This window comes from Scatophagus argus, chromosome 8 (genome assembly GCF_020382885.2).
Source record: "Scatophagus argus isolate fScaArg1 chromosome 8, fScaArg1.pri, whole genome shotgun sequence".
NCBI lineage: Eukaryota > Metazoa > Chordata > Actinopteri > Scatophagidae > Scatophagus > Scatophagus argus.
This window is the reverse complement of record NC_058500.1, coordinates 17979456-17992672: the sequence shown is the minus strand read 5'-3', so window position 1 is coordinate 17992672 and position 13217 is coordinate 17979456. Positions and strand designations below refer to the sequence as shown.

General features: G+C 40.5%; 1 protein-coding gene across 1 annotated transcript; it reads left to right on the top strand.

Moving 5' to 3' along the window:
- Window positions 1–2814: 2814 nt before the first annotated feature.
- On the top strand, window positions 2815–11663 carry borcs6 (BLOC-1 related complex subunit 6). Its single transcript, XM_046397376.1, has 7 exons — window positions 2815–3061; window positions 4216–4856; window positions 5147–5333; window positions 5553–5735; window positions 8366–8529; window positions 8625–8708; window positions 9038–11663. Exons 2-7 carry the CDS (start codon window positions 4227–4229, stop codon window positions 9161–9163), a joined length of 1374 nt encoding a protein of 457 aa, XP_046253332.1. The 5' UTR covers window positions 2815–3061; window positions 4216–4226; the 3' UTR covers window positions 9164–11663.
- Window positions 11664–13217: the final 1554 nt, after the last annotated feature.

Here is a 13217-nt window from a genome sequence, read left to right as displayed (position 1 = left end):
TTTGTGCACTGCACCACAGTATTGCTTTCTGTGAGGTTCTCACGCTGGGTGAAACTGTCTGGTCAATTTTACAGCCAACTGCCTCAGTTTTCTATCAGTCTCAAACTAATTCCAGTGGACATTTGACCACACTGTGTTTTCTACTTCCTCTGACTCATGACCATTGCATCATCCAGATGAGCATTCTTGATGAATATATTTTCTTTTACACCAGTCAAAGAGACACTGAAGTTTCCTTCCACACCATTCCCTTCCAAGACATAAGCATAACAGAATGATTTTAAATTTAAAAATGTTACTGCTTCTGATTGTCTTGGTATTGGAAACATCTGTGGTGGTCCTCCTATTGCTTATACCAAGTACATTTTCATAAAACCAATTTTCCATTTGATATGAACTTGATGCACACCACTTTGTCTGAGGAAAGCTGAAGTGTTCTGCTGAAATATTGATCTGTGGCATTTAAAACAAAAAGATTGAAGCTGATGAGGAGCACCTGAATAGTCTCTGTGAGGAGGAGCAGGTTCGGCTCATGTTGACCTGCCCCTGAACTGGGATTAATATTAATTAACAATTACTATTTGTGAATTATGGGAATGTGATTTACGAGGCCTCGCAGTCGTTTTAGTTGCCAGCGTGTAACATGCAGCCTCCAGTTTTTATTATGGAAAAACCACATCTGTTTGAAGGCATGTGATTTCAATTTGCTTTGTATCCCTCATTTTCCCAAATGTTGCCTTTCTTGTGGCAGTTACTTGTCTTTTAAAATATCTCCCCCCTAACTGTAATCACCTCAAAAAGAAAAATAAAATCTGGTGACAGTCACGGTGGTTACTGAGTGTTCTAATGGGAAACTCTGGAAACCACTGGCTTATTTCAGAGGTCTAATTGTCTTTAGGTAAATTTATCAGGCTTTGATATTTGGCACAAAAGGAGAGGGAACAAACAGAACAAAACAGCCAAATCCTCACAGAGAAAGAGCGAGAGAGAGCAGCTGGCCTGGTTTGGGTGGGGTAGATTAGAAATTTTACAAGATCTTTAGATGTGGTGAGCGGGTGGTTTTGAATCCTCTCTCCTCCTCTGCAACTGTGTTTGTCATTTCTTGCCACAGTCAAGGGTTTAAAAAGCCACAGACGCTGGTCCCAAAACAGGCTAAATCGAAACCTTTTGATTATTTAAGCCTCCCTTACAATCTGTTCATCATTCATTTAAATAAGTTCAAATGCATTTGTCAAATTCATTGATGGTTTATGAGGCAAAACAAGAATAGCAGTTTCTCAGCTAATTTAAATCGACACAGCTGGACTGGGACACGAGCCAGTTGCCAGAATAAAAGTTGATACTCTACGTTTCTGGCAAAATAATTGAATTGAAACTTTACATTTTTTATGCTTCAATTTTCAATTTTATGTTGTCACAATGCTGTGCTTTAAATGTGGTTAGAATCTGGCACCAAAAAAACAAACAAACAAACAAAAGACCTTGTTAGGGTCACAAAAAGATGTTTTGTCTTCAAATGCCTGGTTTATCTCCCGAAAAGCAGCTGGGTAATCTCCTAATGTGGCGTTCAAAATATCTGCTTCTGGTGCCAGAAAGACAGCTACTAAATAACCTGGTTTGCTGCTTGGTTGAAGTGGTCTTAACAGTGGTTTCTTGCCTGGCAGCCAAATGTCACACCAGCACCAATGCCTAGACCTCACAATGGGAAAATCAGCTCATATACATGTAATCTGAACTTAATATTGTTGATGTGATACATTTGAAAAGTACAAAACTAACATATGTGTGGTTTGCAGAAATGTACAGTGCTAATATTTCACTGTGGCCGCTGGGCTGGAGGATAAGAACTGATGGGAAATAATACAACACCAGTTTGTGAGATGATCCTGTGAGCATGATGTCACGAGAGGGGATCTTGTGTTTCTATCAGTAACAGTTATAACACGATGATTCCCAAAATTGAAAATTATTTATTTGGAATCACGTTGCCAAGCAGAAGTTTAATCAATTATGAAAATAATCATCAGTGGCAATCTTTTACAAAATAGTTAAAAATGAAACCCACCACAACCAGCTCCAGAATGCTGCTTTTACATCCATACATTAATAATAACAATATTCATGATATAATACATAAAAGTAGTCATGGTAAGTATTAATTTTAATATGTAAAGTACATTTTCCTGATTACATTTACATAAGTATACCTAAGTAATACTTACTCCATCACTTATCATCAGTGAAACAACTGGTCTTCTATCCTGAGACTATTTACAGTATGCAGGCAACACAGTTTTTCTGATGTTCAGACAAGAAGAAGAAATGCTGACATTTTACAGCAAGTGGAAAAGGGTCATTGGAATGCACATGTAAGCATAAAGTGTCTTATGACATTTCTGTAAAGAGTTTACAAAAGATATGGCTTCCACTCAAATTATTTTTAGAACCTTGGAGACACATAATACATCCAAGGCTAACAAGCACTCAGTATGTTATATTTTGCTGGAGGAAATGCATGTGTTGCTTTGTACTGCCTTAACCTGGAGGTCAGAGATCAGAGAGAAGCTCAGTGTCTCATTCAAGGACACTTTATGCTCACATGCCAAAACAGATGAATCCCTGAACCCGAATCGTCCTGAGCCTTTGTCCATCAGGACGCTCAGCTTCCATTCATTCTGTATGATGAGATCACCAACAGAAAACGTGTGTTCTTCCTGGCTGCCTGGGGGACTATGGTGTTTGTCTCCATCTACAGGAGAACAAAATTACATGCATGGTGTGGCCAGATAAACAAAGTCACCCACCTTCATGCACACACAAGCTGCACTGCTGTAGAAATGCTAAGTACAAATGGCAACCTGGGACTTTCAAGTTAGGATAAAGTTTGTTTTCTCACTTCAAGAAATCTCTTACTTGGTGATACTCTGCAGTGTCAAGAGTAAAGAGTTTTGAATCGCTTGCATATTTGGAAGGCGGAACTATTTTGTTAAGCTTCGCGGGGAAGGATTTTCATATCGGACCAGGTTACTGCTTACATTTTGTCTGAATAGGAACTACACTGGTGAGTGTTTTCTATATTAAATTGAGCTCTTTGGCACTACTGTTTGACCTTATGGAGAGCTAACAACAAATTTTACAATCAGTTACCCATTATCATGTAACAGTGACAGATAATATTAAGCGAGCTCTGAAAACATTGCGATTTAAAGGCCTGGACAGCTAACGTTAGCCAGCTAACAGCATACAATAACATTCTCCGTTGACAGAGAACTAGCTAGGCGGCTAATGAGAGCAATACTCCAACTTCCTCAACGCTGACTCGCAGTTATTCACGTCTTCTTCATTTCTTTGTTCCCGTTTGCCTGTTATGCAACGTAGTTTTTGTCAGTCGACTGCTGTTCAACCTTCACGGGCGTTGTTGGAAAGTCTAAATAGTGCAGTGCAAGCTAGTGTTAATTCTAAGTTAGTTTTGTGCCCAAGCTAGTGCTAAGCTAAGCAACCTAAATTACGTCATTTCACATTTATGAAAAAGCATCTGTCATCCACAAGTGGCACAGGTGTCCTGTATAGCAGCTATTACTATGAATAGACAATAGACAATGGAAATAATAGTACACAAAGGCATTCAGTGATTAGAATATGAGTAGCAATCTTCGCATTAACACACTGCAGTTAAGACCTCATAATCACATCTGGAGGCTGAGGACAAACCAGAGGCATGTCAAATCTGTGCTGCTTCAATTTTGTTGTTCATTTGTGTAGATCCCAGGCCTTACCAGAGCACAGTCCCCTGTAAAATGTCATGATTCACCAAGAGAGAAACCACAGCTTTCTTATTGATTGAGTAGAGATTGTCGCAGAGTAGCAGTCCCTTTCATATCTCTGGTTGTGTTATTGTTTGTAATGCTGCAAATCAGTGAGCAGCACTGGTTTATGTCAAGCTCAGATTTACAGAATCTTTATTTACACGTGGTTATTAACCTTGACTTTGCATATATGTATTTTACTTGATTAACCAAATACACAAAAGCCCATGTTTTTGTTGTATCCTGAAAAGAGTTTCTCAGTTGTAATTACAGAAAATATACTCTATATATTTATTGGTTATGCAGCACGGAGTGACATGTTCCATAATAGATTATTTTACCCCTATCGCCCAGCCTTGTGGCTCAAGGAAAAGCAGCATCCCTTTAGCATTGTCCTTTTCTTCCCCAGCAGGTGGAGGGATGAGTCTCTCCCCTGTGATTAGCGCAGAAGTGCCAGAAACCGCCAACGGGGTTGTGACACCTGTTCCTTCTGAGAACGGCCCTCATGTCCCGGTCTCAGTTAAACATGGTGGGAGCAGAGTGTCCTGTTCTGGAGAAGTCTTCGAGGACAGAGCCCTTGGACACACAGAGAACCATGTAGAAGTGGAAAACAGAGTTTATGATGGCGAAGGCCACTTGGAGACAAAGATGTACAATAATGAGAGAGTCATCTTATCATCACAGACCTCGCATGTGACAGGCCCCTCCCTACCTGCTGCAACAGGTACAGGCAACTCAGAATCAGACTCCAAAGACACACACAATCCTGAGGCTTCTAACACTGTTGAGCTTACTGGGGCAGCTCTGTTGCGGGACTCAGCACAGCAAGGACACTCCAAACACTCATCTCAGCGAGGAATCTCAGCTACCACATACAGACAGCAAACAGAGGCAGAGACCATAGTTGGAGGCACTGACAGTCAAGAGGAAGAGGTGGAGGAGGAGGAGGAGGAGGAAGATGGAGAGAAGGAGAAACAAGATGAGGAGGATGATGAAAAGAATGAAAAAAAGTGGATTTATCAGCATGCAGGAGGGAGAACAGAAGTGAAGGTGAGCAGACTGTACGGCTCTTTTCAGTTTTATTAGACTGTGTTCACCAGAAAGAGTGCAGGGCATCATGGGAATGACAGAGGAGAGATGTAGAGCTTGCTCTTAAATAGACCCCCTGCCGACACTTCACTACAGAGAAGGGAGTGAATATAAACAGCAAGAAAAAATTTTAGCTCTTCAGCTGGTTTCAAATTGATTCATCAGCCTGATTTAATAAACAGTAATTTAACTTGTCTTTTTCCTTTTCCTCTTCTTCCAATTCTTTGTTCACCTTCTCACCCACCTTTCAGTCTTCACAACATTACTCCTCCTCAGCTCCTTGTCCCAGCACCTCGTCCTCTTCCTCTCCTCCCCCTACTTCTCTGCCCTCAGATGATGTCCCCTGCCCTCCACACGTTATGGCCCAGGTCTGGGTACGCAACGTCAGGGGGATGCAGGACAGCAAAAGCCTGGACGAAATCAGCCAGGCATGTGGAGGTAAACATCTTTCTAACTGGTCTGGTTTTGTGTTTACTGCAGTTTTTTCTCATTCTTCATCTCTTTGCTTTCCTAAAGTGCTAAATCTCAGTAAAGTATTTATAGAAAAGTGGTGGAAATTGTTACTATATCAAGTAGGATTTCCATATTTAAATAGGCCATTAATCATTGGCAGTACTTTACAGCTTTACTCAACTGATTTTGGCTTGTTCTCCACAGGTGGCTCGGGGGCCCGGGGAGGCGGCAGAGGTGGCCAGTCAGAGGGCAGACGGGCCACAATCTCCTCGGCACTGGAGCTAGAAGGGACGGTCAGCCATGAAGGGGACCTGACCAACTTCATTACCAAGAACCTGGAGCAGAAAATCAAGATGAGCTCCAAGCCAAGCTTGGACTGCAGTGACTGTGAGTATGGAACTGGAGAAAGCTTTACAAGATTTTTTTTTTTTGAAACCAATAAAGTGAATTTTCTTCCTCTATTATTACAGTCCACTTTTAATTTTTTAAAGTAAAAACAGTTTTAGTCCTTAATTGGAGAGAATTCAGACTTCGTGTAGATGTGTGAATGTGTTCACAGAGAAAAAGGCCTCGTTGTTTGAATCAAAGAGAGTGTGTATATACAGTGTATGGGTCTTGTGTTGTATTTGATGTGCAGAGGAAACATATGCATTCAGTATATGTCCTGATGTGGGCTGTCTCATAGCTGTGTTATATATGAGGGTCACGAGGTTCCAAAAGGTGAACAGTTTGTGTTTTCTTCTGCAGAAGGAGGTGTCAGAAGTAACATTTCAGCAGGTTAAGAGCATTTTTATTGGCAGCAGTGTTGAAACTGCAGTGCAGGGAATGTGACTGGCAATCAGATTCATAGCTAGTTTCTGCCTGCAGAGGCCAACGGGCCCAGTCAACCAATACTCATCATTTATGCATAACTTTGGTAATGTCCAAAGGATTTAAACCAGTGGAGAATGGATGCAATATCTTAAGCAAATTAAGTGCTAATAAAGAACCAATGGATGCTTGTATGAATCATGTATTGCCCTGCAGTGTTCACAGTGCAGCAGACTGATGTGGGCAAATTATGCTTAATTTATCTCACTGGATCTTTTTATTACTTATCACTTATCTTGATTATGCCGTAGTATATTTTAACTAGGCGTAACTGTACAGAATGTTTGATTTTTTTCTATTTAATAATAAATACAAAATAGCTTTTGTACCAACTGCTTCTTGGCTTACTGTAGCATGCAGAAGCTCTGGAAATATGATTAAATGTAGCATTGTACATGAAATATACAGTTGTTTTTGTTGAAGTTTATCATTGGGTCATCAGTTCATCATTGTTATTTGATGTGCAGGTAGAGTAGATTAGAAAATGTCTACTTTACTCTTGGAGGTAAACATTAGGAGTATAAGAAATTTCTATACTCTTGTGTATTACCACATTATGTTTTTTGATCCTCTATCCATTCTCAAGATCACCGTTGATTTTTAATTTATAGTTTACATTCAAGGATTTGTGGAAGTTAACTGTTGCAGATGTTTATTTTCTGATTGTTTTTCCCAAAAGAATCATGCAAACGCCTTTCTTTTCTTTTTCTTTTATGGATATAAGCAATCTTCCATTCCTTTTTTCAGACTGCATGAAAAGCAGAGTGCTATATTATAATGGCTCTGATGAAATTAAGATCCCTGCTGATTGCATAAATAAGCAAACATTTGCGTCTCATGTTTCATACTACGACGGTTTTCGTAAAATCATGTTAAGAGATGATCACAATACATGGAATTGTACACAAAGCATCTTGGCACAGCCTGAGCAAAAGTGTGAAATTGAGCAAAGCTGATGAGGAGATATATCAGTTACGGAGTTAGGGAGTCAGCTGTGTGCTCATGATACATTTTTGAAGAAAAGTATTGACATAATAACTGAAAATCCACAGTCACAAAATTCACTTCTCGGCCCCACAGAAACTGGAACGGAGATCATTTTCCAAAAGGTCACACATATACAGCGGTTTCAGAAATCAGATCATCTCTATGAGCTCGGCAGGTTGATTTAGTTCATCCTGCCCATTAGCAGGCATCTATCTTGTCGAATTTTCCAGGAGAAAGATGGTGAACCGCTGCCCTTCACTCACAGAAAAACCCCTCTGGATTAGAGCGTCAGCTAAACCGGCCACTCAATTTAAACACAGGAACACAGTCAATATGCCCTTGGTGGCAGCTACCTGCTGATTCAATTAGGATGGATGACTCACCGACTCTGTTTAGACTGGAGGGTTTTATAATGGAGGACCTGCTGCAGCCTGACAGGAACCAGTCTCAGAAATGGAAACCACTTTATGTTTTTGGTCCACTGGTAAAATGTCTTTTATTTTTATTTTATTTTATTATAAGATTTAACAATTGGAGGCATTTGAGTTAAGTGCTATAATCCGTTTAAATCTGTGCAGGCAGGCTTTTTGCTGGAGTAGGTGTTTCTTTAAAATGGGAATAATTCTTCATTTAATCTCATGTATTATTTCTGTGTCCTTTTGTCCATGTTTCTGTTTAGAAGCTGTTTCTTTTAAGTAGTCAGTTTCAGCCTGTGCTTGCAAACAGATTGTGCCTCTTGGCGGTTTGCATTACTCTCTGCCTTTCCCTGACGGACTGTGTGGTCTGTGGGAATGTGTGTGTTCATACTGGAATAATTAATCAATTTGTTAATCAGCTCAAGATTAACAATCAACACTCAGTTGACAGTCAGTTCATCATTGACTTTAATCAAGCAAAAATGCAAACATTAGCGGGCTCCAGCTTGTCAGATGTGAGCATTTGCTGCTTCTGAATCTCTTCTGAATAATAATTTGATCTAATTTAATCTGCTATTTGAACTCAACTGGCTCTTTCAATATGGAGTATGGGAACTGGGGATTGAAACATTTTATATATTATCCTTTTTATAGAATAAGCAAAAGAATAACCAATAGAAAAATAACCACTGCTGCAGTGCTATTGTTTATTAACCATTTAATTCTGTAACTATTTCTTATCAGCGGATTGTTCAGGTCCTATCTACAGAAGCCGAGGTTTGACAAGGAGACCAGCAGATATCCCTCCCATTGATCCCACTGTCTTATTGGACCTTCAGAAACACACACAGGAAGTGGCACACAATGTAGAGATGATGATGCGGAGCCTCAATGGAACCATCCAGAATGTGAGTCTAAAAGTGTAGAAACTCTGTAACCCCCTCGTTAATAAAATCTTTTGATTCTGTGTGTTAAACTGATTGATCTCTGTCTGTTCAATCAGATGACAGCTCTGAGTGTGGGCTACATCCAGACCTACAGAGACTCAGTTGACAGCCTGGGAGAGTCTGTGGACATGAGTATAAAGGTGATTCTGCATGTGTGTGTTGTCTTTCATTTTGTATAAATTTTAATTGGTTTATCTTCTCTGCACCCTCTTGGGTACATGTATCTACCTTTATTTGTATTACGATAATCATTGTCTCAATTGGTCATTTTTACATGAATACAGGTTGAAGCCAAACTGCTGAGCTTTGTCACCAAATCTGTTCAGTTTTGTTATAAAAGAAAGTCACAAAATTTACAAAAACATGGACCATATTGAGCCCTATCATAGATTTTTTTCTTGTTTTGTTCCGATCAGTTCATCCACTCTGCAGCTTTTTTATCAGCTGCCTTTCATTTTTGCTCCCACAGGGCATGTACACGCTGATGGCTCGCTGCGAGGAGCTGGACCGTTCGATGCAACCCATACACACCCTGGCCGCACAGATCCGTGACATCAAACGCACCCTGGACGCTCTGGAGGCGATTTGCAAGTAACCCTGCCGCTCCTGTACAAATGCGCATCCCAGCTGCAAAGATCATCAGGTACATGAGTGAACAAGGCTATCTGCAAGTAAACGCACCTTTTCGCAGGTAGCACACACACATTGCAGTGAGGAGTAAGTGCACCTCTGGATTCCTGGAATCATTGCTAATAGGCATGCTGGATGATTGGCACTCATAGTCCCTCCGCTTGTTCATCATTTGAAGATGATCATGTTTGTGTTGTGAGATTGTAATTGAGTCGGACTTAATTTGCTCTCTCAGCTGAGCTTTCTTCTACTTCTTCCTTTTTTGTTAAAGCAACCTCACTTCCTCTAATGAAATTGATGAAACTGCATCTCACAATATAACCCCCTTTGGAGACATAGTCATGTGCTCTGAATGCACACACACACACACACACACATGACAACAGACCTCTGAAGACGTGGGTGGGTGCCTCCAAGATAAAGTCCGAGGACAACCAGTGTATTATTGTCCGTCCAGGCCACTTGGTTCCGATTGCACTAACCTTTCCTCCCCACATGGGGGCGATGTTTCTCTCTCTGGCTCTCTCTTTGCTCATGGAGAGGCCAGTGCGAACTGCTCAGAAGACAGTGACTTTTGCACAGGAACAGAAAGTCTATTTTTTAATCTTATGCAACAAAGATCACTGCAAGCTAAATGAGGGGCAGGGAGCAACATGTCGCTGTGTCTTTTTATATTTTTATTTATTAAGTTTTGTCAGCATGTTTGCTTTTTTTTTCAACTGCCCTGCTTCTCTGTGTCAGTGGAAGCTGACCAGTCCAGCCACTGAACAGCCCCACTGCAGCATTTGGAGTCTAAGCTCAAATGCAGCAGGAGGTTAGTTGGGGAAGGTAATGAAAGTGTTTTCATTTTTCTACTCAGAATCTCTCAGACTGACCGTCAGTTTAAACCTTTAAATCACAGGTGTGCATCTACTAAAATCTCATCTAAACTCTCACTTTGCTTCTCTGTGTTAATGCGGTCAAATATATTTTAGAGAATATAGCTGGAAAAATATCCTGTGTAGCCTGCACAGTGGCTTCAAAGATTTGAGAAGCATCAGATACTTCTGATCTGACTTTTAAATGTCATCATAAGTGACAATACTTCTTGTGGCAGACAGATTTAGTCAACCTGTGGAGATTTATGACATCTGAAACCAGGCATGCGAGTAGCTATTAAACGGCTCTGAGTGTCTTTAATTGAATTGTGTTGTTTCCGTTTTGATTCAGCCAGTTTAAAGAAATTAAATATGTATCAGAGGAGCTCAATTCTGAATCCATAAAATTCCTTGCAACAAAACTCTACTTTTGTTTTGCTTTGACGACATTCTGAAAAAAAAATCCTGGAAATTCAGTTTGCCACTGATTTGCGTTTCGGAGAAATGACAAAAAAAATCCGTGAAATTGCTGTGCAGCATGTCCTCAATTTTGATTTCTTTAAAACGGAGAAATTGGACACTTTGTTTCAACAATGGAGAATTAAATCTGGGAAACAGCACCGGTCTCCGATGGGACGCAGCCTTTGGATGTGAACGCAGACTATCACATTTAATTGCATACAAAGTGAGTATTTAATAATTTACTCAACGATAGAAAACAGTGAATGTCTGCAGCGTCGCCTGACTTGCCTGTTACTTTACCAAGCTGAAGCCATTATACAAGCATTATACCCGATTAAATGAAGAGACTTGTGGTACTTCTGTCATTGCACTGGTGGATAGCCTTGTAGTAGATCATCGTACATGTATCTATTACTAATGGCAGGCAATATGTAATGTTTGAGTAGTGTCAGTGTTGTGATGAATTTCTTGAATTAGACACTTAAGACTTGTCCAACACTCTTATTGTGCAATTTTATTTCCCTAAACCAACTAAAGAAGTGGATTTCTTCTACAGCAATACTGCAAGCAAAGTAAATGCATATTTTTAACTCTTGGATCTGCATTGTCTCTGCACCTGTTTGCGTGTATTCACCATTATGAGAGAAAATCATGTTATTGGCTTCACAAAAAGCTCGGACTGCAGCCAGTATAAGATCTGCTTTGTCTCACTGTCCCCTTCCTCGAGCTTGTTAGCAAAGGTTTGTGCAAATTGTTGGGAGTAAAATTCAAAGAGGATTAGTGAGTGTCATTAAAAAAGCTGATAATAGAGAATATTAGGATTCTGGGGCCCTTTGATAATACTGAAATGTACTCAAACATGTCTGAGTTTGTAAAGAAGTAAATGTTTTTTTGCAGATGAAGGTGAAAATGTCCAGAGAGTGGACAGTAGATTTTTCAAGGTGAGAAGGGAGAAAGGAGTGGAAATGTCATTTTCTTGTTCATGATATAAATAAATGTGTGATGGATGAATTTTCTGTACAATCAGATGCACCTGTGTACATATGATCTCTTTCTGTAACTAAAAATGATTTAGATACCCTTCGTCTTGAGTGTATATTTTAATGAAAAAAAACAAACAAATAAATTTACATGAGCTGCAAAACACAAACCTTTCAGTCTTTTTTTTTTCTTTTACAATGTAATGCCTCGAGGAGCACTGAAGGGTGTGGATGGAGAAGAAGCAGATATAAACAACACTGATTTACAAAAATAAATACAAATATGCAGGTTGCCTGTTATTGACTGAAGTACTTAATGAATTTCTTCAGAGGAATGTTTTTAGATGAACAGATACTGCATTTACAACAGGCATTTCAACCACAATGATAGTTACAGGACCTATGAATACATGATGGTGAACCTGTAGGCCTTTTTTGGCTTGTAACAGTAGGAAAAACACAGGTGTTACTAATAACATTAGTGGTGACTGTTCTGTTTTCTCAGTAAAAGACCCTGAAGGACCCTAAAACACAAGCAGCTAAATGGAATCCAGTCATCATTCATTTTGTTGTTTACTCCTGTGCTTTTACCACTCCGACATGTCAAAATAGGCTATGTTGAATAGTGCCGTTTTACCAGAGCTCAGGCTGAGGATGTTGGAGAGCTCAGAGAATTTAGTGCAGCAGAGACTCTTTTGACAACAATATTTGTGACAGAAAGTCTGGATGTTTTTTGCAATATGCAACACTTGAAGGCCCAAGTTGACATGTATTCAGTTTGGCTGGAATTGCAGTTGGATGTGTGACTCTCAGACTAACAAAACTCAATAAGTAAGTAAGATGAACTTTATTGATCCCACGGTGGGGAAATTCACTTGTCGTGGCAGCTCACAAGAACAGAAAAAGAGTGCAAAAACCAAGAAGTGTGCAAAAACAGTTACAAAAAAATATAGAGATAATAAATTAACAATTTACAAGTAAACACAGTACAGTATACAGATATGTACAAGTCTGCATAAGGGAGGAAACGAGGACTAGACTGTTGAGTTGTACAGTCAGTCTAACAGCAGAGGGAATGAAGGACCTGCTGTAGCTCCTTCCTACACTGAGGGTGTAGCAGTCTGCTGCTGAAGGAGCTGCTCAGAGCCTCCACTGTCTGATGCAGAGGGTGAGAGGTGTTGTCCATGATGGATGTGAGCTTGGCTCACATCCTCCTCTCGCCCATCTGCTCCATGGAGTCCAGTGGGCAGCCTAGGACAGAGCTGGCCCTCCCGACCAGCTCATTTAGTCTCTTCCTGTCCCGGTCCGTGCTGCCCCGTCCCCAGCAGACCTCAGTGTAGTGAATAGCAGCGGCTACCACAGAGTCATAAAAAGTCCTTAGGAGGGGCCTGCACACTCCAGAGGACCTCAGTCTCCTCAGAAGTTGGAGGCAACTTTGGCCCTTCTTGTACAGGGCGTCGGTGTTATGTGACCAATCCAGTTTACGGTTGAGGTAGACACCCAGATACTTAAAACTGTCCACCATTTCAATGTCCGAGTCCTGGATGTTCACCGGTGTAAGTGGTAGTGTCCTTCTCCAGAAGTTGCTCACCTTCTCCTTCGTTTTACTGGTGTTTAAGCACAGGTGGTTGCGCTCACACCAGTCCACAAAGTCCACGATGACTGACCTGTACTCCGCCTCATTCTCCTCAGACACACAGCCAACAATGGCTGAGTCGTC

Excerpts from the sequence above, each read along its gene's own strand:
- borcs6 (XM_046397376.1), top strand. The coding sequence starts at position 4,227 with ATGAGTCTCTCCCCTGTGATTAGCGCAGAAGTGCCAGAAACCGCCAAC. Across the intron at positions 4,857-5,146 it reads GAGGGAGAACAGAAGTGAAG|TCTTCACAACATTACTCCTC; the intron begins GTGAGCAGACTG and ends CCCACCTTTCAG. Across the intron at positions 5,334-5,552 it reads AATCAGCCAGGCATGTGGAG|GTGGCTCGGGGGCCCGGGGA; the intron begins GTAAACATCTTT and ends TGTTCTCCACAG.